Below are 27,892 nucleotides of genomic sequence, written 5' to 3'. Positions count from 1 at the left end.
TGAGACAAGTTCCCTCAAGTCTGATACGGCTGCTGAGGGTCTGGACATCACATCCATGTTCCAGGCAGAAAGAAGCAGGATGGGCATAGGGGGAAAAAGGGGAACTTTTTTGAAAAACTTTCACAGAAGCTCCATTCCGAAACTTCTGCTTCCACTTAAATCATCATAATTAGTTACACAATCATCGTCATTGCAAGAGAAGGTGAGAATTGTGGCATTTCAGTTCTCAATGCCACCTTCAACAGATCTAGGATTTTGTTAGTGAAGAACAGGCAGGCAAACAGCAATGTCTACCACAATACTCTAATCGTTTATCACCCTCTGCGGGAGATTACTGCATAGACATTGCTAGTGCCCCACCCATGCTCTTTTCAGAGGGCTGGTGTGCCATCTCCAGCTGCTCTGTATTCTGGCAGTTTATGGCTCACAGTTGCCACCTTTGCAAAGGAATTGCCCTCCACCAAAAGGAGTGAGTTTGCTCAGAGATGCCAGGAACATCAGCCTACTCCAACCTAACTCCTCCCCGTACCAGGCTGCCTGCAGCCAGTGACCGTCCCATATGGGGCAGAAAACAGGCCCCAGGCTTCCAGGTGGGACAACTTTGTGTTGTCATTTGGGCTCAAAGCTCTGGGAGGGTTCAGGTTGAAGCCAGACTCCCATCACACCAACATAGATGCTTGCTGCCACGTCTCACTGTCTGTTCCAGTAAATCACTTGCTTACAATCTCTACTCAGGGTCTTTCTCGGGAAATTGAAACAATTGTTTTTTTCTTGTAATGTCCTTATTCGCTCAGTGTCCTGCTGAGCTACTATGTAAGAATTGAACATTATTATACCACCTCCTTCTCTTCTAAATATGTGTTCGGATGATCAAACCTAATCACTGGAGCAGCAAAAGAAAAGACAACATAAAGAGGAATCCAAATTGGTCTTCACTAAACATAAATACTGTGATATGTTTCCCAAGTGAAAGTAGAGACAAAATTATTTACAGAAAATAGTTTGTCTAATAAAAATGCTTATTTTCATTTCCATGGGCTGAATGCTTGTTTGCTACAACTTTGAAAAAAATCAAAGACCATGGTGAAGGCAAAGGAGAGGAATGTGCCAGTCTAGGCTGCGTGATACTACCAGAGAGTACTATTTCCTCAAAGCATAATTCAGGAGCAAACTATAGATATTCTGAATTTCATGAAGTTTGTTCAATTAATTCTATGAGACACAGTTTAAATAAGCATTGATGGAATTCAGGAGCTAAAGTTTTACCACAGGGTTATCATTATTTTAATGACATCTGCTTCTTTGTCTATTTCAACAAATAGGTCCTTGCTTCCCCTGTTTTGAGGGATCATCTCAGGTACTAACTTCCCGGTAATATATCTTCTCTACCTCTTCAGACCCTCCCTACTCAGATCCACTTTGTTCAGAGAGCTTTCTGTGCTTCCTCCTTTTCTCTCACACCCCTTTGCTTAACCCCTGGTAGCATTTAACTGACTTTTGTTTTGTTTCCTGTGCCTTATTTTCAAAGAAGTAGGCCTAAGCACCTACTCCTTCCCTTTATTTTTATAGGGGACTTTAGGAAACTTCAAATCAAAACTTGGAATAGGCCGGGCCTGGTGGCTCACACCTGTAATCCCAGCACTTTGGGAGGCCAAGGTGGGCGCATCACAAGATCAGGAGATCAAGACCATTCTGGCTAACAGGGTGAAACCCCATCTCTACTAAAAATACAGAAAAAAAAAAAAAGATCAGCTGAGTGTGGTGGCACATGCCTGTAGTCCCAGCTACTCAGGAGGCTGAGGCAGGAGAATCACTTGAACCCAGGAGGTAGAAGTTGCAGTGACCCAAGATTGTGCCACTGCACTCCAGCCTGGGCAACAGAGCAAGAGTCCAACTCAAAAAAAAAAAAAACCAACTTGGAATAATGAGGTAATGGCAAGTGATTAGAATGGCAATGTATTTATTTGTTTTAATATTAAATGATAGCATATATATTTCCATGTAAAAGAGAGATTCAGTAATCAAGTAATATATATTTCAGGTATATTTACGTGACCGTGATATGCATATTTACAAGGAGGAAAACCCAGTTATACTCTAAACTGTACACTCAGTTCCTCTGATTTTGACTGTGATCAAAGTAGAATATATATTCATTAAACAGTGTTTACTTGTTTTTTTAAGGAAGTAGCTTTATACACTTGTCCAAATTTAATTTAATTTGTATAGTAAATGCAATTAGGAAAGGGATATTGCCTGGAAAAAAAAAATGCGTTTCTCACTAATCATTTGTCTAGGAATAACAGAAGAATCTAGAATGATTGATTCTAAGTATCAAGTACTACAGTCTTCATCAGTTATAATTGTTCTTTCTGCCAGATAACCATAAACATTCTTTAAATGTTGTTGAAATTTTGTTGACTTCACTGCAGAGAAAAACTAGAAATGTCTTTAAAAACTTTTACTTGATCTGATCACTCGACTTTTGAAAAGCTCCCATTCTAAACACTGACACTTCTATTGGCCTTTTTAGTTTTGGGGAGTTTGTTCGTCCATTTCTTCTCCCATCACTTCTATCAGTTAAATATTTTCAAAATAATATGAATAAATGGTATCATCAAAAACAAAGAATACCTAAGTGGGTGTCATAAATATGTAATTTCCTGATTTTTGTGTACTCTATCCTGTTGATGATAGATATTTATTATACTTTACAACAGACAGCTATAGAGGTCATTTCACATATGTCATAAACATCTAATTCTGGGAAATAATTTAAAAGTTATTCAGCTTAAATCAATGTTCATGTTGCAAAATATGAATAAAATGCAGGTATTCTAAGAGATTTTCAGTAAGCCAGTTCTTAGTCATACCAAAATTGTATTTGTAATAGACTGGACAGATGGATGTATATTCAACCTTATTTGCTTTTAAAAATCATTTTTGAACAACTAAAATAAATACAGTAACTTTTTACTTAATAACTGTTTTTTTTAAACCGTGTCTTTATGACCCAAGGGACTTTCATTTTAAAAACAGCATCTTACATTTACAACAAATTTGAGGATACATAATAACATTTTTCTTTGTTTTTTGAACATAGAGTTTAAAACACACATGAACATACATGTATGTATGTATCCATATATACGTGTGTGTATGTGTATATAGATAATATCAATAGTTCTGCATGGAATGCCTACTGTGCCCTGAGTACTCTGTTTGGCATGCTTTGCTTACTTCATCCTCACATCAACAATTTGATATGGTTATAGTTAGCCCTGTGTTACAGTGGAGGAAATGGAGGCTTAGAGAGTTTAGGTAACTAGACTAGTACGTAGCTCTGCTATGGAACATTGGAAGTTTCTTCCCAGTAACTATTTAGCAATACTACCTCATCACACCTGTTATCTACAGTTGTAAGACAATGAGAAAATGTAAGACACATAGCACATGCTAACAGATTCAGAAATAGAATTACTTAGAATGTACACTTATCGACAATATGCTATTAATCTTTTTCTGATTTCTGTCAAGTCAGTTTTTGTTTTGTTTTGTTTTTTGAAATGGAGTCTTGCTCTGTCACCCAGGCTGGAGTGCAATGGCATAATCTCTGTTCACTGCAACCTCCGCCTCCCAGGTTCAAGCTATTCTTCTGCCTCAGCCTCCTGAGTAGCTGGGACTACAGGCATGCCCCACCATACCTGGCTAATTTTTGTATTTTTATTAGAGATGGGGTTTCACCATATTGTCCAAGTTGGTCTCGAACTCCTGACCTCAAGTGAGCCACCCGCCTTGGCCTCCCAAAGTGCTAAAATTACAGGCCTGAGCCACAGTGCCCAGCCAGCAGTACATTTTTTTAAACTTTTATTTTAGATGCAGAGTGTACATGTGCAGGTTTGTTACCTGGTATATTCCGTGATGCTGAGGTTTGTGGTATTAATGATCCCATCTCCCAAGTACTAAGCACAGTACCTGACAGTTTTTCAACTCTTGCTCCCCTCCCTATTTTCACCCTCAAGTAGTTGCCATGTCTACTGTTCTCATGTTTATGTTCACGTGTACCCAAAATTTAGCTTTCATTCGTAACTGGTAACATGTATTTGGTTTTCTGGCCCTCAATTAATTTGGTTAGGATAATGGCCTCCAGCTGCATCCATTGTGCTGCAAAGGACTTGATTTTGCTCTTTTTTATGGCTGTGTTGTGTTCCACATTATATATGTACCACATTTTCTTTATCTGGCCCACCACCGAAGGGCACCTAGGTTGATTCCATGTCTTTGTATTGTAGATAGCACTAAGGCAGTATATTTTTAATAACATGGGCTTCATGAGGCGATGAGAACTAAAACAAATGAGCACAAGAGGAAGATCTGAGGATCTGAGCTTTAGCATATTATAATACTTCTTCCATTGGCTTAAAAATTTCCATAGGATCAATTTAAAAAATCACCCTTATTAAAATGCAGTGCTCAAATATAAAGAATAAGGTGCATATTGCAACATCACTAGGCAAATAGCTGAACAAGCAGCAACTGCAATTATAAAGTGGGAAAAACCACTCAGGCACACCCTCTAATGAGGTGTCAGTGCAGTGCTGAGGGCTGCTAGGAAACCATTGCTGGAAAGTAGTTTTTCTGTAATGTTAGATGGGAGGGCAGATGAACTAGGCAGACCTAGATGACAAACTGCCCCTGTCTGTAAATAGCAGTCATGCATTGTTGTATATGCAGTGTAAAGATTTTTACTTTCACAGAAGGGTGTGCTTGTATATGTGTTGTGGGAGGGGAGGGAAGGAGAAAGAGTGTGGTTTGTGTGTGAAAGAGAGAAGAAATTCCGATCACACACTGACTAATAGCATTCATAATAGTTTGAACATTCAGTGAAAAAAATTTGCTGTAATTATTGATATTGGTATATTTGGTATTTTACTTACTTGCATATTTTTAAATTGACAGAAAATTCTTAAAATGCTCCACACCAAAGTGTGTCTGGCATGTTTTCTGTGAAATATAACCATGATACTCTCCAGAAATAATGTTTGACACTCTTCCCATGCACTTCAATTTATGGCCTTCCTCCAGTTCTGCAGAACCATGAGGCCACCTCCTTCAGATCCACTTATGGGATCTTTTTCCTGTGGTTATGTAGACTCTGAGAAATGTCGGCCCTGCAACCTGGGAAGTATTGACAGGACCAACATTTCTCTCTCTTTGGGTCATCATTGTTAGGTGTCTGAAATTTGATAATAGAGATGGGCACTAGAACTTTTTAAAGGAAAGAGTCAAATACAAAGAAAACAGATTTTCAGTTATGAATTTATTTTTACCCTGCGTACAATGGAAGTAGGAGCCTTATCTGAGCTTGAAACTGGATTAACTTAGGACAGAGTCAGACAGACAACTATTAGAAACCAAGACAGGAGGCCTAGACTCTGCAGCTTCCTTTCCATGAGACTATGGTCCTTAATTTTTTTTTTAACTTGAATAGCATTAGGGTACAAGTGGTTTTTGATTACATGGATGAACTGTATGGTGATGAAGTCTGGGCTCTTATTGTTCCTATGTGTACCTTGTATACAAAAGGTAATTTTTCATCCCTCAGCCCCCTCCCGAACCTTTCTTCTGTGTCTCCAATGTTCATTAAGCCATTTTGTATGCCTTTGGGTACCTATAGCTTAGCTCTCCCTTGTAAGTAACAACATGTGCTTTTTGATTTTTTATTCCTGAACTACTTTGCTTAGGATAATGGCCTCCAATTCCACCCAAGTTGCTGCAAAAGGTGTTATTATTTTTTATGCCTGAGTAGTATTCCATGGTATATCCATACCACATTTTCTTCGTCCATTCTTCCACTGATGGGCACTTAGACTGATTCCCTGTTTGCAATTGTGAATTGTGCTATGATAAACATGTGCACACAGGTGTCTTTTTGATATAATGACTTCTTTTTCTTTGAATAGATACCCAGTGGTAGGACTGCTGAATTGAATGGTAGATCTACTTTTGAGACTGCAGCATTTTTTTCTTTTTCTTTTTTTTTTTTTTTTTTTTTTTGGAGTTCTTTCAATTATATTATTGTATGTGAACACTTGGAAAAAATGTTCGTTTTTCTTCACAACCTCACCAGCATCGGTTGTTTTTTGACTTTTTAATAATCGCCATTCTGATTGGCATGAGATGGTATCTCCTTGTGGTTTTGATCTGCATTTCTCTAATGATTGGTGATGTTGAGCTTTTTTTTTTCACATTGTTAGCCACATGAATGGCTTCTTTTGAGAAGTGTCTGTTCGTGTTCTTTGCCCACTTTTTGAGCTTGCAGCCTTAACTGCCAACACAAATGTCTTCATGTTGAGTGAAAGGCTTAGTCAGGTCTGAACTGAAATAGACTTAATTCCATATTTTAGTTGAGTCAAGGCTAAGTAAGTTGGCAAAAGTCAAGTTAGGTCTGTGTCTTAGTTCATCTGTATGGCTAAAACAAAACACCTGCGACTGGGTAATTTATAAACAATGGAAACTTCCTTCTTACAGTTCTGGAGGCTGGGGAGTCCAGAATTAAGGTGCTAGCATCCAGTGTCCTGTGAGGGACTTCTTGCTGTGTCCTCACGTGATGAAAGAGCAGAAGGACAAAGAGAGCTGAAAGCTTTGGAGCCTTAATCCCATTCAGAAGGGTGGGGCCCTTATGACCTAATCACCTCCTAAAGGCCCCACCTCTTAATACCACGGGCATTAGAGAGGCTAAGGTTCAACATATGAATTTGGGGAGACATACCCAGACTGCTGCAGTTTGCAAAAGTGCTTAATGTCTAGTCCTAAATTGGTTTTCTTTCCATAAACAAAACTAAAAGGGTCACTCACTTTTCTGAACATTTTAGTAGTAAGCAGATTTTACAGTTTGGCAGTCTATACCACATGGAAAATTTTTAGGCTAAAGACTTTCCATACTTTGGGTAGCCGAGCTGGTGGTAGAGGAAACCAAAATTTTAGCATTACCTTTAGTTCTTTGAGTTCTAGGCCAGGTCTAGAAAGATTAGTGAAGTGAAGAAGTTTTGGTCAATGTATATACAACGTTGATATAAAGTGAAGGACAACGCATAGAAGGTGATACATAGAAGAGTTAATAGAATATTAGAGGTGCTAGGGAAAGATGTTTTCTGCTTACTTCATTGAATGTCTGGGGAAATACAGGGAAAGGTGCTCCATACCACCCCAGTTAGCACTTCTATCTGTAAACAGGAGTAAACACAGTTGCTCCCTCTCTTCTCTTCTCCCACTACCTTCTTCTCTCTTCCCCTCTACCTCCAGGTCAGAACTGCTTTTATCCTGTATTTCCAGAATGTTGGGAAAAGTTGAGAGAGAAAGAAAAAAAGAGAAAACAGTTGGAATGTGTCTAGCTAGAGATTTTGTGGTCTCTATTCCCTTTAAAATTACCACGTCCATGTGTGATTGTGCACATGCACACAAGTGCATGAATGTGCACACACACACATACTTTTCTTTTATATGTAATACATATTTAAAGTGAAAAACATGGATTAGAGGAAAGAAAACGAGATGACAAAGAGAGATACTAAATGTGACTGCCTCTGGGGAGCAATCCTTAAATATGCCTTCTTCCTCTACCCACCCCTATCCATCCCTCTCTAAAGCAGAGTGAGAGGCACCTTCTCCCTTCTCCTCTAGCACTTTGGTGAAATCTTTCTGTGCATCTTATACTATGTGATACTATTTGCTTATGTGCTTCTCTCCTCATCTGATCTGTGAGCCACCTACATCCAGAATGACCCTTTTATTTACTGTGAGTGAGATGGACAGATCACACTGTGACTTCCATTGTCCTTAGAACATGTCATGGTAAAGAATAGACTCTAGGAAGTATGTGATTGTTCCACTACAAACTCATGATACAATAAGGTATGACTCACTCTGCATCATATGTTGTGTTTCAACCTATAATGATGAGCCTTATTTTAATTGTTTCTGCAGTTAGTGGATAGAGAGATAAAGGTGAATAATTTCCAGGCACAACTGTGTTATTAAAATACTATGGCCATGTGCAGGAATCTATGGAAATGTCAATTGGTCATGATCTTAGATCTTAAGTCATCCAATCTGAGAAATTAACTAAAACAAATCATTCGGTATAACCACTTTTATTTCTAAAATACTGAATCATGCCAGTATGTCTGATTCTGATATTCCTCAAGCCAAAATAATTAATATTAACACAATTCAAATTCTCAATTACTTTATATGTCCATCAAGATTATTTCTCAGAAAATTCATTCACTGTGATTTAATATGAATTTATACATTGAGATTTATGTCTATAAACAATAAGTTTTGTAGGAAAAACTCTAGAACCCAAAGCACCTACTTGCTTCAGAGAATATGAAATACAGTGAAACTTAAATTTACTAAAACATTTGAAGGATCCTCATCCTCTACTGTTGTAGCAGAATTGAAGTCAAACCCCCAAATCTGATCCAAATCACATTTTTGTCACTCTTCTTTCTCCCAAACTCATAACTAAATCATAGTTATCCAGGTATCTATTAATTACAATGAGCAGGCCAACTTCCTCCAATAAATGATATATCTTTGTTGTCAGATTTTTGTAGTAAAAGGTCCTCTTGTTTCAATTATCAAAATGCGTTTTAGTGTAGAATTACTTATCTTTTCTATTTTGAGAGTAAATTGTAACTGTTTTCTCCTTCCTTACAGAAGACAATAGATGTGCATCTTCCAATGCAGCATCCTGTGCCAGGTGCCTTGCACTGGGTCCAGAATGTGGATGGTGTGTTCAAGAGGTGTGCCTTTTTCTTTTTTTCTTTTTCTCATGGTTGACTTGAGCTATAGCATGACTTCATTTTCCGAATATTCCATGTCCTAAAGGTGCATCAGGTAAAAGATATTGCTGAACATAAGGAAAATTTTATTTCGTTTTATGCTTGGAAACAGTGTATCTAGCTGACTATAAAGCATAACCTTTTTATTAGGAAAATTATGGTAATTTTGAAATGAAGTGCAAAGCATTTTATGTTTTCCGTCTGTTCTATAGAGAGAATTGGCAACCACAGCTAGTAACTTTTGATAGTTCAGTAGGCTTTGGTGTGGAATTCTTGCTTCAACTTGAGGCATTAACTTATGTATCCTGTTGTTCAAAATAACTGTTTTTCTGTTCTACCAAGAGACAAATCCTAATAACAAAATTCTTAGAAAAACAATTACAGTGCATTCCTTCTTTCTTGGCACTAGGGCTGTTTTGTTAGTGTTCTTTTGTCAGTAATCTGCAGTTAGAATTAACTGCCTGTATCTGGTAATTTGCACTGAAGAAGTGACCTGCTAACTTGGAATTTCTTCTTGTATGAGATTGCTTAAATAATTTTACATTCACTTATATAACTCCTGGGAATCAGAACAAACAAATAGGTCTTTAGTGACCTTTTGCTTGACATGGAGATAAGTCTGTAGTTTTTGTCTCCTCTGACTTAACAACTGTGCCTACCGTTATCTTTCCAACCTCCTTTATTACTTCTTAGAGAAAACAGAGAGCTGAAAGATAGCAACAGATGGTGGACATCACTTTCTTCTAGGAAGCAATTCAGAATAGAGGCAGGGGAGGGATTCAAGAAACAGTAGGCATATCTGAAAGTAAGTCTCCCTACTGATAGCCTAAAGGCTTCCCAGATCGACTCTGGGCTCCATCAGTGGGAAAACCAGATGTCATTCATGCACTAGAAAGTGCTTCATCAAAACTCCTGGAGCCAGGGATGTCATAGAGAGGACAGTTTCACAGTTTCTGGGTCCGATCCCATCACTTCCTGTGAGTCAAATGACCAAAAGAATTCACTTTATTCTAGCATCCCCCTTTCCTCATCTCTATAACCTCAGATTTGGTGTTTGCTTCCAGATTTTTCTCTGTCAAGAATGTTTCATGGCTTGTCATTTCCTGACCCCAAACCAGTACTTCATTTTTGATTTTTACTGCTTCACTAAGAAAATCCTTAGAGCCCTGAAGTTTGTGCCAACTTGCTGTCAACTGCTGAATGCTCTAGTGAGGCTAGTTTGGAAGAACCTTCAAAAGACAAAACAGAAGCCCAGTTGTCAGCCACATGTAACATGTTAGCCATAGAACGTCAGGTTCCAGAGGAACTCCATCTCCCTCTCACACCTCTGACTACAAGAAAATAATCTGGAGAGCCATAGCTCTGGGAACTACTGTCCATCCTGCCACAGAAAGAAGAATTTTACGTATTCAGAAAAATCAGTTATCAGATGGAAGGAGCTAGGTCAAGGAGCAAGCAGAGGGCTGCTGGAGGGAAGAATGAAAACCTGTCACTGTTGGCCACATTCTTCAGATGGGATCTTGGGTGCAGAAACTCACTTGGGTGCTCATGTCCCCAAATATTCTGTGTAGTACAGTGCAGTCTAGTTTATGTATTGAAGGAGCAAGATCTGAAGAAAAACTGAGTTGGATTCAAATCCGAGTTCTACCAGTTTCTAACATTATACACTTGGCCATGTTACCTAATCACTTTGAACCTCAGATTTCCATACTTCTAAAATGGAAATGCAAGTTGTACCCACCTCCCAGTCTTATGAGGATGAAATGAAGCAATGTGGGAAGCATTGGGCACAGAGGCATAGCTTAAGAAGCAGGAGTTAGGACTATAGAGAACTTGGCAAGTCTCTGGAGCAACTCATTCAGGGTTAGGAAACTAGGAGGATTGCCTGCATTAATAACACAACCTCAGGGGAAGCACCGAGTTTTAGGACTCAGCCACCATCCACACCATTAACTGTCCTCTCCCTGCAGGCTGCCTGACATCACTGAGAGGAAGAATGGATTATTTAATTTTGGAAGATCCCTCACCCTTTAGGCACAGATGTGACTGACGCCAATGATTTCTCAACCAGCAAGGCTGGAGGGAGAGGCAGGGTTTTTTATTGTTGTTGCTGTTGCTGTTTTTCTGCTTATGATTAGGATAGATAAATGGGAAGAAAGTAAACCTGGCTTGAATCATTTTCAAAGCTACTCAAAAGTAAAAGGTCTCTGGAAAACGTAGACAGGATGTGTTCAGTTCTCTTGCATTGCTATGTGGCATGTTTATCTGCCGTTCCACATACTTTGCTTCCTCTTTCCTTCTATCCTACTATGTAAGTAATTAGGATGGAAAAGTCTTCATCAATATTACCTAGTTTAATGCCCCATGTTCCTTTCTAACATCTAGGAAAGACATGATAAGTTTTGAAGAATTCCCTTCTTCTCCTACCTGATATGTGTGATGCAGGGTGTCATACATAGTGAGAGTTCAGAGGGCAGGCTTGGAGCATAATTATACTTTCATAACATATATGATAGGAAAGCTTTCACTGTCAAAGGGAACAGGATAGAATTTTCTCATTTCTGTGCAGGTTGCTATGTTTGGAAGTAGAAAAGACTCAGGCATGAAAAGGAGGAAAAAAAACCTTCATATATATATATATATATATATATATATATATATATCCAGAATATTATATTAAATTGATGAAAATAACAACCAATAAAAAGCCAAACAGGCCAGTTGCAGTGACTTACACCCATAATTCTAGTACTTCGGGAGCCCAAGACAGGCAGATCACCTGAAGTCAGGAGTTTGAGACCAGCCTGGCCAACATAGCGAAACTCCATCTCTACAAAAAAAATACAATAATTCGCTGGGCATGGTGGTGCACGTCTGTAGTCTCAGCTACTCTGGAGGCTGAGGCAAGGTAATTGCTTGAACCCGGGAGGCAGAGGTTGCAGTGAGTGGAGATTGTGCCACTGCACCCCAGGCCTGGATGACAGAGTGAAACTCTGTCTCCAAAAAAAGAAAAAAAAGTCAACTAGAGATACTTCAGTCCGAGCTTTTCCTTCTCAAATACTCCAAAGTTGGAGTAGGTTTGTTTGGTTTTTTTTTTTTTTTTTGTAGAAAAAGTAAAAACATAAGGATTAGAAGAAATTAAAATGATACAAAAATGCAATATTTGCTATGTCGTTTTCTCTGGATATGACTGAGATGATATGCACTGAAAACATCAGTGATTTTCTTTCTTCTAAACAGGATTTCATTTCAGATGGATCAAGAAGTGAACGTTGTGATATTGTTTCCAATTTAATAAGCAAAGGCTGCTCAGTTGATTCAATAGAATACCCATCTGTGCATGTAACGATACCTACTGAAAATGAAGTTAATACCCAGGTGACACCAGGAGAAGTGTCTATCCAGCTGCGTCCAGGTTTGGTCATTTTCAAATAAATCTATAATGATTCCTAATTTGAAATTGCAATTTATTTTAATTTGCTCATTTTTAATATTATATGGCAGGCAATATTGTTATTGTAGAAACCACAGTGGACTCAGATTCAAGAAATTAGAATTCTAGTCTTTATAGTACGTATGGCCAGCTGTGTCACTTCAGACACTGCAAACCTAACCACACTATATTCTAATTACATGTCTGTTCACATAAGCTGATCAGGTTGTGATGTAATTGTGTTTTTCTACTTTACTGCCAGCCCTAGGAGCAAGGGGCATGTTTAGTCCACTCTCCTTTTCCAACGCCTAGCAGAGTGCTGGCATGTAGTAAACACTCCATAAATATTTGTTAGCTTGATTGATTACTTGATTAGAAGGAGATGTGAATTAAGCTAGGTTCTTAGAGCCTTTGTAATAAACTTTTAATCACAAGGTTGCAATTCATGATTATCATAATTACCTTGGGCAGTTTTGCGATGGCCTCTGAGATTAATATACCCCTTTTCTCCCATACCTTTTTTGTACTTCTCCTCTATCACAGTGTATTTCTCAGTTTGACCTGTGTTGTAGGCCACTGCACATCATTCGCTATTCTCCAGTGCTACAGAATCCCAGTTTAAAAACTAGATATAGTAAGGTAAATCAAGGTACACAAGTGTGCACTACACAATTAGATGAATATAGTTTAACGCAGTTTGCAATTGTCTTCAAGCTTAAGTCATTTCAAGGTGGGTGGTCCTGCCCTGTCATTAATATTTAAATAACCATTCTTGATACAGTCCCTTTTCCATTCCAAAACTGTGCTATTTTTTCCAGACTCTGATTATCAGAAAAACAAAATCCATTACTTTCTTGGCCTTGGGCACAGTCCCAGCTTCCAGTTTAAACTGTGCTCTTTCCCATATTAAATAATGACACAGCCCACTATGGACAGCCCAGTATGGAGCAACAGTGGGAAAGGAATATATGAAAATGAAAGTAGTTAGATTGGCAAGACTGCAGCTCTTCCCACCTTCCATTGCAAAAAAATTATTTAGTGTGGTAAATAAATTCTTTTTTAGAAAAAGAGAAAGAGAGATGGAGAAACAAAAATTATATGTTCTTATTCATCTAATTCCAACTCAATATGTCCACTAAACTCTGCCCTTAGGTATTCCTATAATTACATATGCCTCTCTTTTGCCCATGTTTTCTTTTGTCTTTTTTTTTTTTAGTACTAGAAAGTTTGAACATTTTCCCATAAGCTGTTAATTATCTTTATCTCTCTTTTTTGTAATTTGTGTCTCCATACCAACATCCTTATTTTTCTAACTGAATGTTAATTTTTAGCAGCTTATATATAAAGTGTATTATATATCATTTGCCTCTGATAAATACGACTACATTCGTCAAAATGTCTTACTCTTTTTTAAATACTTGAGATTTGAAAATTATAAACTGCATTTTATTTCTTTTTCTCATGCTCCTTCATGCACACTGAATATAAGCTGCATTTTAATGCTGTAGTTGCCCAACCATCTTTAATGACTTTTTCCTTTTCCTGTTATCCTAATAGGTTTGTAATCCCAGTTATGCTGATCTACATGAGCCTATCTGAGATTACTTCTAACATCCCCAATTTCTTATCCATTTCCATCCTCAGCAAGACTATAATCTAGGGCCTTTCCCATTGTTAATCTACCTGATTCTTCAGGATATTAGTCCAGGCCATTGCCCCTTTCAGCACACATGTAATTCAATAGTATTTCAGTTTTCTGACTCACATGAGTCTGGAAATACTTCCTAGTTCATGCTTGAATTTAAGAGCAAGTTGTTAATATCACCTTTACTGCAAATCTTTCTTTCAATATTCTCAGTTCCTTCCTCTTCACTCTTCATTTTCCTTCAACAGAATTTTTAAAACAGCAGAATTGAAACCCACCCCTTAATATTTGCACATGAAGTAAATAGGAGTTATATAATACAATAGAAAAATAATTAATAAACAGTCTCTTAGTCTGTTTGGCTGTGCTATAACAAAGTACCATAGATTGGGTGGCATATACAACAGTAATTTATTTCTTAATGGTTCTAGGGGATGAAAAGTCCGAGATAAAGGTGCTAGTAGATTTGGTTCCTGGTGAGGGGTCTCATTCTGGCTTTCCATATCCACATAGGGGAGAGAGAAAGTGATAGAGAGAGCACACATGCACAAGAGTAAGAGAGTAAAAGCTCTCCAATATCTCTTCTTAGAAGGGCACTAATCCCATCATGAGGGTCCCATCCTCATGACTTCATCTAAACCAAATCATATCTCCCAGAGACCTCCCCTATTCAAATACTGCCTCATTGGAGGTTAGGGCACCAACATATGAATTTTTCAGAACACAATTCAACTGATAGCAATTAATACATAAAATAATATTTTTTAAAATCTATGGAATATTTTTAGAAATGAATTACACTTTAGACAAGAAAACAGAAATCTAAAAAAAAAACTTCTTAAATGTGGATACCTATAAACATAGTGCAATAAAATTTAAATCAATACAAAAGGATAAGTAAATATTAAATAATAGCAGGTTTCAGAGAATCCTCTCCTAAATAATTCTATCTCCAAGAATAAGTTGAAACTATAGTCATAAACCAATAATAACAATAACAACACATCAACATATATGGGATGTTACTGAAGTTGTCATTAGGAACAGTCACAACTTTAAGTGCTTTTATTATTAAAGAAGAATGAATCCAGGTGAACTAACTAAGCATCCAAAGATGTAAGAACAAGAGAGACAAAGAAATTCATGAGAAAAGAGGTACTAAATTTTAAAAAAAAGCAAAATTAATGAAATGCAAAATAGGAAAAAAAGAATAAAATGGATGTATAAATTCAAGAGCTGGTTCTCTGTAAAGTCTAATAAAGTAGATAAATTGTTGGCAAATCTAACTAAGGAAAGAGGACAAAAATCAAATAACCTAAAGTATAAACTATAATTACAGAATAAAATTCAGAAAGAAGCCTTTAAGAAAGTATTAAGCACAAAAAATATAAGATAAAATGTTTAAATCTTGATAATATAGATATTTTAGGAAAATATGTCTAAAATTAACTCAAGATAAAGACCCCTAAGAGACCTAATATATAAGAAGTTTAAAACATTATAAATGATTATAATTATAAAAATTATAATTACCTCCCTTAATAAGAAATACTCCCTAAAGACATTAGGTCCAAATGCTTTCATGAGAAAAAATGTTTTATGTTCATTCAAATATTGAAAGAATACATTATCTTTGTGGCATATAAACGCTTACATCACTTTATTTATTTATTTATTATTTTTCTGAGACAGAGTCTCCCTCTGTTATTCAGGCTGGAGTACAGTGGCACGATCTTGGCTCACTGCAACCTCCGCCTCCCAAGTTCAAGTGATTTTCCTGCCTCTGCCCCTGGAGTGGCTGGCATTACTGGCACCTGCCACCACATCTGGCTAATTTGTGTTGTATTTTTAGTAGACTTGGGGTTCCACCATGTTAGCCAGGGTGGTCTCAAACTCTTGAACTCAGGTAATCTGCCCGCCTCAGCTTCCCAAAGTGCTGGGATTACAGGAGTAAGCCATCGCATCTGCCTAAACTGTTACATCACTTTAGAGGATGCCGAGAAGCTACTTAATTATTACAAGATTCCCATAACCCTATTATCAAATTCTTAATAAAATTTTAACTAATCAAATTAACTGCATGTGATAATAAGAACAATATCACCAAACAAATAGGCTTAAGCTAGAAAACCAAAGACAGTTGATTTTTTGGAATTAATGCATTTTTATGACGTTACTTTGCCAAAAAGAGATAAAACATATTGTTATCTCAATAGATAATTAAAAAATCATTCAATAAAATTTAGCACCCATTTCTGGCAAAATCAAAATTGATGAATATTCCCTTAGGATTTGTTAAAATCCTTCTCAAAAGTATACATAAATATGATTACAGTTTTAAAAATGAAATGAGTTATAAACATTTTGAAAAGATAAAGCAAAATTATCATGCTATGGAAAATCCAAGTAAAACTATTGAATTTTTAAATTTTTACTCTGGCAGATTGTTTTTAAAAATATTCAAAAATCAGTGAATTTCCTTTATAATATTAAATATAATGAAGAAAATGGTTAATTTTATAATTAGTTTATAAAAGCAACCTAGAATGTAAACTGTCTAGGAATAAACTTTTTAAAAAGTATAAGATCCTTGTGCTACCTAATAGAAAATATGAATAAATAGAGAAAAAGTTTATGCTCCTGAATGTAGTATCATAACAATGACAGTTCTCTGTTAGTCATAAATATAACAAAGTCTAAGTGAATCAATAAATGTAAGACAATCCCAATCAAATTTGAATGTAGTTTTTTAAAACACATCTTCACTGAAGCTTATACATGTATAAGCTTACACATGTATATAAAAATACATGTATCTTTGTATATAACCACATATGTCTTTAGCATGCATTCCTGGCAGTAGATCTACTAGGTCAAATGTATGATGATATATTTACTTTTTAATGTATTTAAAGTATATTATTCATAAGAAAATTTGATGTTCAGTTTAGCCTTTCATGAGTCAACCATGTCTGCTTTCATTCTTTTTAATGTCTTTGATTTAAGTAGTTCATGAGCTGTTTTCTTTTGCCTTTTTCATAGAACTAGAAAGTTTGAACATTTTTCCTAAGCTATTAATCATCTTTATCTCTTTTGTTTGTGTGATTCATGTCTCCATACAAATACAACTATTTTTCTAATTGAATGCTAATTTTTAGCAGCTTATTATAATTTGCCTCTAATAAATATAACTATATTCTTTTAAATGTCTTGCTCTTTTTTAAATACATACATTTGAAAACATTAAGTAGCATTTTTCTATTGATATGTTACAAATAATTGATACACTTCAAAGACCTTAGATTGTTTTTTTTTAATAGATACAATAATAGTTTAGTCTTTCTGAAACTGTAGCTGAACAGTTCCAAAGTTTGGGAAATTGTTTCAGTGCTGTAGACAAGCAATGATAGTGGTAATCACGTAGGAGAAAAACTAGGTAAACTTGAGAGAATGGAGAGATGGAATGCCCAAGAGATGGTTATTGATGAGCCCTGTGGGACTCCCAGGATCTGGCAAGCAACTTAGTGTGGTCGGGAGATCTGCTCCTTATGAATGAAGTGATGTTTATTTAAACTGGGACATCTTGAGTTGAGAGAGAGAGACTTAGCTATATGAGGCTGAAACTCAGGAGAGAGATAGGGCTTGGAGATAGCAGAGAAGCAGGAGACATCAATAGGAGATGGAAAGCGAACACAGCGGGGAAGTGATCATGGGGAGTAGGAGAGTGAAAAAAGAGAAAAAATTTTATGTCAGTCATTGTGGAGCTTGATTTTATTAAATTTCCCATTACCTTTTGAATTTCTTATGTGCAAATTGTCTGATGTGTGTAAGTCATCTTTCCAACATAACTGTGAGCTCCACGTGGCAGAACTAGTTTATAATCCCCATATATAGTAAATATTTTTTAAACAAACCAAAAATAAGTTCTTAAAAAATATATTTGACATCAAAGATGTATCCGCCTTGGGGCATAATATATAAAGCTAAATTTTGGCAACCCCAGATATATAGAAATATATATACTCTATGATGTAAAATTCCTTTTCACTATGAGACAAATAAGAGTCAAGGGCTTGATATAATGCATACCTAAGTGGAAAACACATTGGCCTCTTAATAATAACTTTGATTTATCACTTTGTTCTTCTCTGATAAAAAATTATGACTTTCAATGTAGCATCTGTTAAGAATTTTTCATGGATATATTTATTACATCATATACTGACTAGATTTCTTAAAGAATGCTAGTAGGACTATGTCTTAATTGAATGTTTTAAATGACATTTAAAAATGACATTTTCTTTTCACTTCTTAAATTATACCTTTTTCTAATTTTCACTTATGAATCATATGGAAAATAATAACAGAAATAGACTACTGATCCTAGTTGGTAGTCCCTAAGGAAACTGGTTTTTAAATATTTAGGAAAGTAAAAGAGAGAAGGGAATTCTCTAATTCTAATTCAGAAACAATACAACATACATGATAAGGATGAGTTTAGCCTGTATTTCACTAACTTAAGAAAATGTTTCAGACTTGGCTCATTTTAATAATGTGCAAAAAATAATCTTCTAATTTAGTGTAGATTTAGTAAGATTTTCCAGATGTGCCTTACTCTTTGTTAATTTCAAAATTTAGAAAACAAACCAGAACTTGCACATTTTCTCTTTACCCCCAGCACACATTCCTCACTTTATTTCCCACAGAAATTAGGAATTGTACTGGAGTCTGTACCTTGCCATTATAAACTGGTCCCATTTGGGGGCACTTCTCCTTCCCCTGATGAAGTATAATGAATAGAAATAGGCTTATTATTCTTCCACTTATAGTTTTCCACATTTTCTCATGGTTTTAAAATTTCATCTTATGCAGAACTTTTTTACTTATATTTTCCTAGTATGTAGTCATGTTTGTTGCGCCCAGTACATCAGAGATGCTCACACCATTCTCTGAGTAGTTTAAAAACTCATTCTAACCACTTTTTATTCTTTGTATTCAAACCAGTCACTGGCAATAGCTCTAAGTAGGTCATTAACTCTCCTCCATGTCTTCTTTCTATTTCTGTCACAGACTCACTTCTTCCCTTTAAAATTCATGGAAAGAAATAAGGGTCTGAGTCCTTAGAACCTCAAAAGGCACGAGGATAAAGCTTTCCTGGAGATAATATAAGTGGTGGCAAGAACATTTGGGAGCCAGATGATACACTTTTCCTCTTAGAGAAACTCTGTGGAAGCTTTCCCTACATTGTGGGAAATAAATTCTAGATACTGGCTTCTTCCTGTGGCAAATATGTGGGTATGTGGGCCCTTTGAAATGCTATACCAAAATGTGCTTCAAATATAGTTTAGTTATAAAAATTTATGGGTGACTATACATGTGCTAACCACAGAGGCTTCAGAGATAAAACAGTTCTTACCCTAGTGTTGCTTAGAATCTAGCAGTAGTAAGTAATAATTACTAACATATGTATTTACTATATACCCAATACTATGGTAAATATTGTACATAGATTATCATATTTAGTAGCCCTTAGCTGCTAAAAAAAAAAAAAAAAAGATAAAGATGCCCAGTCTAGAATCGTATAATTATATGGTAAACACTAAAATGGTGGTATGATCCTGTTGCCATGGAAACACAGGGGCGGGGCCCTCAGCCCACTCTAGGGAGGAGCAGATTACTGAGTGGTGTCTTTAACTGGTAATTACATGAAGAAGAGGTTGGGCCACCACAGGCAGAGGAAGGACCACAGCAGAGCATAGCAGTATGCATTTCTAGGGTGTATAAGAAGAATTAAAGCAGATTGGTTTTGCTAGAACTAAAGATGTAGACAAAAGTTAGTATTATGTAGGAACTTTGATCTGATGTTTTTAGCCATTAGGCATTGGCCATCTGGTGGAGAGCTGTTGACAGACCACAAGCAATTTTGAATTTTAAAAAGATAGGCTCCGTGGTATAGATAATGATGGCAGGAAGATGAGATGATAGACATAGACAAACAAAGAGGTTATGGAAATAATCCAGGCAAAAAGTCAAGAAGGGCTAGGGTGGATAGGAATATATCACAGTATTCTGGTATGCTAGAGGAGTTTATTTGAAATGTTTAACTTGATGCATAATAGGTGAGTGAAAACTAAACTACCAGATTCTCAACTCTCAAACCCATTGCTGGGTCAGCAGTACTAACTTTGAACTACAGTATTGAAATGAAACTGATTCTACCTCATGTTAGAAATTCTACATTCATAAAGGACAAAAAAGGAAATGTTATAGTCAGCCCTAAATTATAGTCAATTATAACTATTTTCCTCAAAATTGGTCTTACCTATGTTTAGTGGTAAGAATTGATTGTTTAATATAGGGAAAAATACCTAAAATTGGTGAGATAATTTGACTCGAATTCCAGAAAAAAGGGAAAATTAGATAGTTGTGCATTCAGAAGAATTGACAATATTTTAAAGACATTCACATAAACACACACACAAATAGATTCTTCACATTTACTTGTACTCCAAAAACAGAAAACTATTGAAAAGAATGAAGTATGGCAACAAAGTACATTAAAAAAAAAAATAACTAAAACAGTACCAGAATTTTATTTGCTGCTGTAGAAATTTACTCAGGTGACTTTCTGAGACTGGCATTTGGAGAAAGATACCAGAAATGTAAATAAAGTAATCATTATCCTTTGTCTTCAACACCCAAAACCCCTAAAGTGACAAGAACAGCTATAATTAACAATGTAAAATTAAAAAGGGAACATTGACATATCATCTATTAATATTCAATATAAATATTAACCCATGGTAACTTACAACTAAAAGTATTTGGAGAGCACATGCCTGGTTAAGTGTAATACATGTATGACAAATCCAGTTCCACATAACTGTTTAATAATATCTGATCGTTGGAATAGCCAAGGTAATTTTAAAGTATGAATAGAAATACATTCAGCTTGGCTTGAGCAAAATTAATAAAATCCTTTAGGTAAAATAGCCTTGAAAATCATATATTGTCCTTGAGAAGGAGTGAATGTGGGACTTGTCCTACATGGGCGGAAGGAGGAAAAGTGAAAGCAGTAATTCCTCTTCCCTTCCTTCCCCTCCCTAACATTCCCAGCTCTTTGTTTAAAACCACTGAATATTGTCATTAAGCATGTGATGAAACTGAGGTTGCTGTCCCTGTCAGGGCAGGGATCCAGGGTCTTTCAGGACATTTCTGCTGTCATTTTCATATAGCTACGTCCCCATGCCAACTAGAATTCCTTTGGTAATAATTCTGAAACCACTGATGGGAAGTGGAAATTTCCTGGAATCCCTGAAATGGGTCATAGAACTTCATTAATTAAATAATTTCCAAGGTCACTCTAAGCACATGTTTTGTACCCTATTTTATTTTTCCTCCAAAATTATGCCCAGACATCTTGTCCAAAATAGTTTATAAGTGGCTCTATGATGAGATCACATAGAAAGGTTAAGTGAGGTAGTTAACTAGGGGCATAATATCCACAGTGCCCCAAAAAGGTATTTCTAGGTCCTCTTACTGTGGAAGACCGATGCCTAGGACACCTGCCCCCAAGAGTTTTCTCCTTTATTTATAATTATACAATCCAAAGCCAACTTGAGAGCATCTTATCAGGAACATCTCAAACTCATGACATGGTAATCCAAGCTTGACCCCTTCAATTTCCTCCTTATCTAGCAGAGCAGGATTTGGGGTCAGCCTAGCTAGGTCTATTTACCTTGAATTGACTACTTAAAGCTAGACCATCACAGAAAGCTCAAGCATCTTGCAGTGTAAAAGTACTGATTATTGTTCTTGCCAGCAATTACTAAAAGGCCTGTGTATGGAAATACTCTCTTTCCTTTTCATTGGAATCTTCTCTACTGAGGCCCCAGCTGACCGCAGTATATGTGCTAAGGTCAGAATCTATAGAATCCAAAATCAAGCCACAGCAGCTCACACTCTCAAACCCTGACCATTTGGCAGTCCTCTCTCACAGGCTTCTTCTTTGCTGAGGCCAGTGAGACTGGAATTTGCTTGCTGGGCTATCAGCATCTGGTTTCAGCTGAGGGCCTTGTGTGTCTAGCATTTGGTTGGAGGGCCCTGAATAGCTTACCTCCAAGGACTGTGCCTTTGCTGATGCTATGCAGGCTCTGCTTGTTTGCTGAGGTGACCAACCCATACCTTTGCTGGGTCCCTGGCACAGTATGCTGACTATCTAGTACATCTAGCAATACCTCTGAAAACAGCCATTCATTTTTAGACAGAGCCACCATAAACTGCAATGATTCACCAACATAAAAATACTATGATACCGTGTGGCCAGTTTAGAAAAACAATTTTTTTTAATCTAAAAAGATGGCAGTACTTTCCACCAACAGCAGTTCTAGAGAGAGTTGACACTTTGGGTCTGAGTGAGAAACAAAAACAAAAAGTGCTGATCCGTACATGAAGGTTCAAGTCCCTGCATGAGAACCGCTCTCCCCAGTAGTGCTGAATTTCTGCTTCTCATGGATTTGGCCCAGTGTACTAGTGTCTAACATTCCCCTTAATTTAATTTCTCCACTCAAATTGCAGAACACTGCCACAGGGAATGGTTCTTTCTGTCAACAGAAGACCAGAAGCAGAGCCGAATGTAGGATATGGTCTCTGGAAGCAGTCTAGCTTCTGAAGGCAAGGGATGAGAGAATGGACTGGGCTGGACCATGCATGCCCAATTTCTCCTCTCAAATAGGGGCCAAAACCTAGGAGCATTACATTAAAAGGCCTGCCTGGACATAAAAGCAAATTCAGATTGAGTAGTTCCTTTCTCCCATAATTATTATTATATATCAGCAAAATCTTATTATTTGGAATACAGTAAGTAATTTGGCTGAAAAACATCTGATTTGTGAAATAATTGAAAAGAAAATATTGCTATTTTATACTAATACCAAACATATGATTTGATTAATTAGAAGATTCTTTAAATGAGTAACTTATGTATACAAATCAATGTTTATTTTAAAAATGTTTTTCATTCAGAATATTCTTAGGAAAAAATAATGACTTACAAAGCATTTGCTTATTTGTTTAAAAAAGTAAAATTCATAAATTGCAAATTGCCTATATTTAAGTAGTTGCCTTTTCACCGTGTACTTTAAATGAAAAGTAGAGATACCAACTCTATAGAGGGTTAGGGGGATAACCCAGGTCCTTTATCAAATAGTAATATAACGAAGAACTAAATAAAACTGTAGTTCCCGGCGGAGACTACTGACGTTTGTCCTTGTGGCAGCCCCTTCTTCTCATCCAGTTGTTTTGCCCAGGGTGGGTGCCTTGCCCATGGGACCCCTCTCCAGTGTGTGTTCATTGAACACCCACTGTGTGTTGGGCAAATGCTGACCCCTCCCTTCCCCAGGTCCTCCATATGGTACTGCAGGGTGTAGTTCTTTAGCCCACTGGCTCATTCCTTCTGTCAGCCAACTGATGAGAGGAATCCTATCAACTAACTAGTGATGAGATGGTAATTATTTTGAATAGCTTGTTGTACTCTGAAGTGCCAGAGTTTTCTCATCTCCTGTGTAAATACACTTTAACCCAAAAGAATGAATTTATGCCTTTATTCAATAAGAGATCTTTTTTTAAAAGATACATTCCCAGTTTTCCTCAACTCATTCTACAAGTACAGCCCCCTCACTGTTTTGGGATAGAATGCTGCTGGCTGGTTTGCACTATGTTTTTCTGACTACTAAGGCAAGGGAGGTTTATATAATGATACAATACCCTGTTACATTTATATGGAACTGGCCCATTTGTTATCATCCCTATTCAGCCTATAGAACTGTGGGGAATGTACTGTAGGATTTGGAGACTAATAAATTGGTATAGTTTTCAAATTGCCTTATAATTATACTAGAATAATAATTATGCTATACTTGTCACAATTATACTAGAATATTCTGAAATGTATGTACAAATTTGTGATGATTGTGTTAGGTGCTAGAATGTGACTAATTCATTGAGATCTTATCCTGAAATGTTTAAAATGAAGACTACATGATGCTTTTCTTCTGTTGAACTAGGAGCTGAAGCTAATTTTATGCTGAGAATTCATCCTCTGAAGAAATATCCTGTGGATCTTTATTATCTGGTTGATGTCTCGGCATCAATGCACAATAATATAGAAAAATTAAATTTTATTGGAAATGATTTATCTAGAAAAATGCAATTTTTCACCACTGACTTTCGTCTTGGATTTGGCTCGTACGTTGATAAAACAGTTTCACCATACATTAGCATCCATCCTGAAAGGATTCATAATCAATGCAGGTATCTAGGATTTGATGTGGATATACTCAATTAATTTTTTGCTCATAAAATTTCACTTTGTTTTTAATATAAAGAACATACCAAATTTTATAATTTTATATAAAATAATAATAAAAATATTTGGTGAGGTGGGGAGGTTTGTTCATATCTGGAAATATCTGAGATGACCTGTAGATTAGGCTTTTTGTTTTATATTTCTTCAAATATTTAGTCAGTTTTTATCATCAAAAAAAAATCCTACCTAATGTTAGTAACTTTGAATAAACCATCAATAATTAGTCTGCAATGTATATAAATACCTCTTTGGAAATTCTGTATTTTTATTTTTTGATTGCTCCAAAATTATTGAATTATGGTTTGATACACTTTAAAGAGTTTGTGCCCACGTTTCATCTGTCTCTCCGTCACTGTGTTGTGACTGTGGATAATGTCGCCTATAATGTGACTATAAAGCAAGCTCAGCTGTCACAAAGAAAGTGGGTCAAAAGATGAGAATTTGACTGCTTAGAAAGACCCTTTTTTTCTTACCATTTTAGAATTCTGATTCTAAATAACATACATCCCACTATGAAAGAAGAATTAACCTTAAAAATACAATCTCACACAATATTGCCATTAGCCTGTAGAATTTTCAGTAAAGGAAATCTGTATGGATCTTTTTTCATAAAAGACTTTATCTTTCTTGCTTCTACAAATTGCTTAGATTACCTTACAATATGTATTCCAATTTACCAAAACGACTCTGTCATCTCTTGTACCAGAACAAGATTGACACATCCACTAATGGAGTTTCATAAGCCTTCTTGAGGTGAATGTGCCAGAGGAATCATTCTTACTTTCTGGATATCATGGATTCTCAAAATAACTTTCATGAATTTTGATTGTTCATCAATAATTCTACCAAGTATCATTTTAAAAATTAGTACAGTATTAAAAACAAAACTGTAATATGATATTTCAACTAAATTTCCCAAAAACCTTTTCCAAAAGGGTTTCTCAGCTGTTCAATGATAAGAAATCACTGCACATTCTTATATTCACCTTAAAAATTCATGGTGCAGATTAAATATTGAAAGCCCTTAATTGTTCTATATTTAAAAACACATTTAATCACCTTCATTTTTTGAATACCAAATGCTTATAGTCTTATTTCCTACTTGTCCAGAAATTGTTATCAATATCAAACTTCTCATTTCATAAGCACACACTTTTGTCTTATAATATTTCCCTGGCACAAAGAAGTACTCCGTTTTCACACAACTGAGCAACTTTACTGTTTAGTATTCTAGAATGCTTAAGAAAAAAGAGCAAAATTTTACAAAATTTTACACTTCTTCTTTTCCCATATAGTGACTACAATTTAGACTGTATACCTCCACATGGGTACATTCACGTGCTGTCTTTGACAGAGAACATCACTGACTTTGAGAAAGTAGTTCACAGTCAGAAGATCTCTGGAAACATAGATACACCAGAAGGAAGTTTTGATGCCATGCTTCAGGCAGCTGTCTGTGAAGTAAGACGTTTTCATGTTATTGAGTGTTGGCTAAGATGCAAAACTTTCAAGGAATTTAGAACTGTTATTGTCCCTTTGATTTGTGAAGTAAAAACATAGTGCAGAAGAATACATATCTTACTATCTCTTACTCCGCACCAAGGTGATTCATTTTGGTGTGTATTTGGGACAGAGGGGCTAAATTTGGGGAGGGATTTAAATAGGAAAAGATAAAGGAAAAGAATAGGTTAAGCACATGAAAATTCTTTCCAAAAGCATTGCTTTTCTCATGCACCACACTCCAAAGAACTAGAAGTAGACAGTTGTCCTCCTTACTTCAGCTTGTTTCCCTACTTTTTATTCTATCTGATTCTTCCTCCACTGGAATACTAAAAATCTCTAATGAGGAACTAGTGTGGTCACATGGCTGTGGGAAAACAGAGGATATACAAACAAAAGTTAAAGCTATTTATGCAGCAGCATTATATCCATGCACATGGTTCTAGCCTGACTTGATTTTCCTCAACTCAAACATAATGTTTACTTGAAGTAAAAACCACAGTACAGATCTATGTTATTGTACAAAGTCTAATTGCATGTTTATTTTTAAGAGTCATATTGGATGGCGAAAAGAAGCTAAAAGATTGCTACTGGTGATGACAGATCAGACATCTCATCTTGCTCTTGATAGCAAATTGGCAGGCATAGTGGTGCCCAATGACGGAAACTGCCATCTGAAAAACAACGTCTACGTCAAATCGACAACCATGGTAATGTAGCTGTAGCCTCTTAGTAGATATGACTCTTTTGGTTAAAGAACAATTTTTAATTGGTAACTCAACTATTTTTGTACCAGGAAATTAACTACAAAAGAAAGATACAGAACAAGGATAAGCTATGAGAGAGAGTTTATGGAGCAGTGCAATCTATAAATACTGATCAATAATATATATCACTAAAATACTTTGACAGTTTTTAATAGCTGACTTTTTGATGAATGACAAAGTACTGTATACTTTTTGAAAATAAAAATGATATAAGATTTTACTTTTTATATAATTCAAGGACAGGGGAAAAAGCATACCTTTGCTTTATAGAAATAGACCAATTCTACAGGGTCGGTATCTGCAGACATTTTAAGTAGAAAACCTCACAGTACAATAGGTAGAAACTAAAAAGAAACCAGGAAAAAAAGATAAGAGAGAAAGAGAGTAAAACAAGGTAGGCTTTCTCTACTTTGTACCTTACTTCTCTCTGCAGCTTAGCTATTTAGGGACTCTTTTTAAATCAGTGAATACCTGGCTTGCTTCCTGAGGGTTAGTATAAGCCCTAAATTATGTATTTAATATAATCACCTAGAACCACATCTCCCCTGGCATTAGCTAATTCTAGTTAATAATTAGAATCAACAGCCCAAAGCATCATTTACTTTTGATGTTGACATTTATATATTCTTGCAAACGTTAAGACAGTGCTCTTAAACTTTCTCAGTTCAGAAGTCCCTACTGTCTCAGTGATTTTTTTCATGGCACCCATTGGCCTAAAGAAATACCTAATAGTTCTGTTTTTGAGTGGTTAAGTCAAAATAACTCAACTATTTATGTCTTAACAACTTAGTAGCTCCTTAAAAATAATACAAATGTATCAAGTATAGAGAGACATGTTTCAGTTTTAGTAAGTAACTTAGGAGAAATTTTCAAATTCTTTAGTCAGATTGGACATTATTACTCTCATTTCTTCTTCCATGTTGATTTTCAGGTTGACTAGCTTGGCAAAAATTAATGTCATTTAAAGGAATAGGACCAAATGTAATCTGAAAACTATGAACTCCCTCCAATCAGGTTGTTCATTGCTACCTGATACATGCTGAATGTCATTGTGTTTCTCCTAAAGATTTAAATTACTTTCTGCCACCCTTGGAAGTGTGCTGCAGTGCACCAAGACACCTCACACACAGTTTGGGAATCATAGTATCAGAAGGATGAAAATTATGCTGAAATGTATGTGGTTCCCATGGGTAAATTTTAAATAGATCACCAGTTCATCTGCAACACCCTACCAGATTTGTTCAAAGTCTAGAGAGGCAATTGTATTACCATACAAAACGAGTTCAACTCTTGGTCATTTTAGTTTCTTGCAAGTAGTATCAAAATATAAAG

At 36.1% G+C, this 27,892-nt stretch overlaps 1 protein-coding gene and 1 non-coding gene across 4 annotated transcripts in view; both read left to right on the top strand.

Moving 5' to 3' along the window:
- The window catches only part of ITGB8 (integrin subunit beta 8), a 150,333-nt gene that overhangs the window by 23,231 nt on the left and 99,210 nt on the right, over nt 1–27,892 (top strand). For 2 of the 3 annotated variants that reach the window (XM_078342072.1, XM_078342073.1), the window contains exons 2-6: nt 8,725–8,810; nt 12,090–12,264; nt 23,992–24,238; nt 25,589–25,754; nt 26,345–26,503. In XM_078342072.1, the coding sequence (XP_078198198.1) occupies nt 8,725–8,810; nt 12,090–12,264; nt 23,992–24,238; nt 25,589–25,754; nt 26,345–26,503 (833 nt within the window). The remainder of the gene's footprint in view (nt 1–8,724; nt 8,811–12,089; nt 12,265–23,991; nt 24,239–25,588; nt 25,755–26,344; nt 26,504–27,892) is intronic. The other variant, XM_035253688.3, reaches the window with a different exon arrangement.
- On the top strand, nt 22,278–22,345 carry LOC118143983 (small nucleolar RNA SNORD56). The gene has a single exon (XR_004728456.1). It is a non-coding gene; the product is annotated as a small nucleolar RNA SNORD56 (small nucleolar RNA).

Source organism: Callithrix jacchus, chromosome 11 (assembly GCF_049354715.1).
Source record: "Callithrix jacchus isolate 240 chromosome 11, calJac240_pri, whole genome shotgun sequence".
Taxonomy (NCBI): domain Eukaryota; kingdom Metazoa; phylum Chordata; class Mammalia; order Primates; family Cebidae; genus Callithrix; species Callithrix jacchus.
The sequence above is the reverse complement of the archived record's forward strand: the minus strand, read 5'-3'. Positions and strand labels throughout refer to the sequence as shown.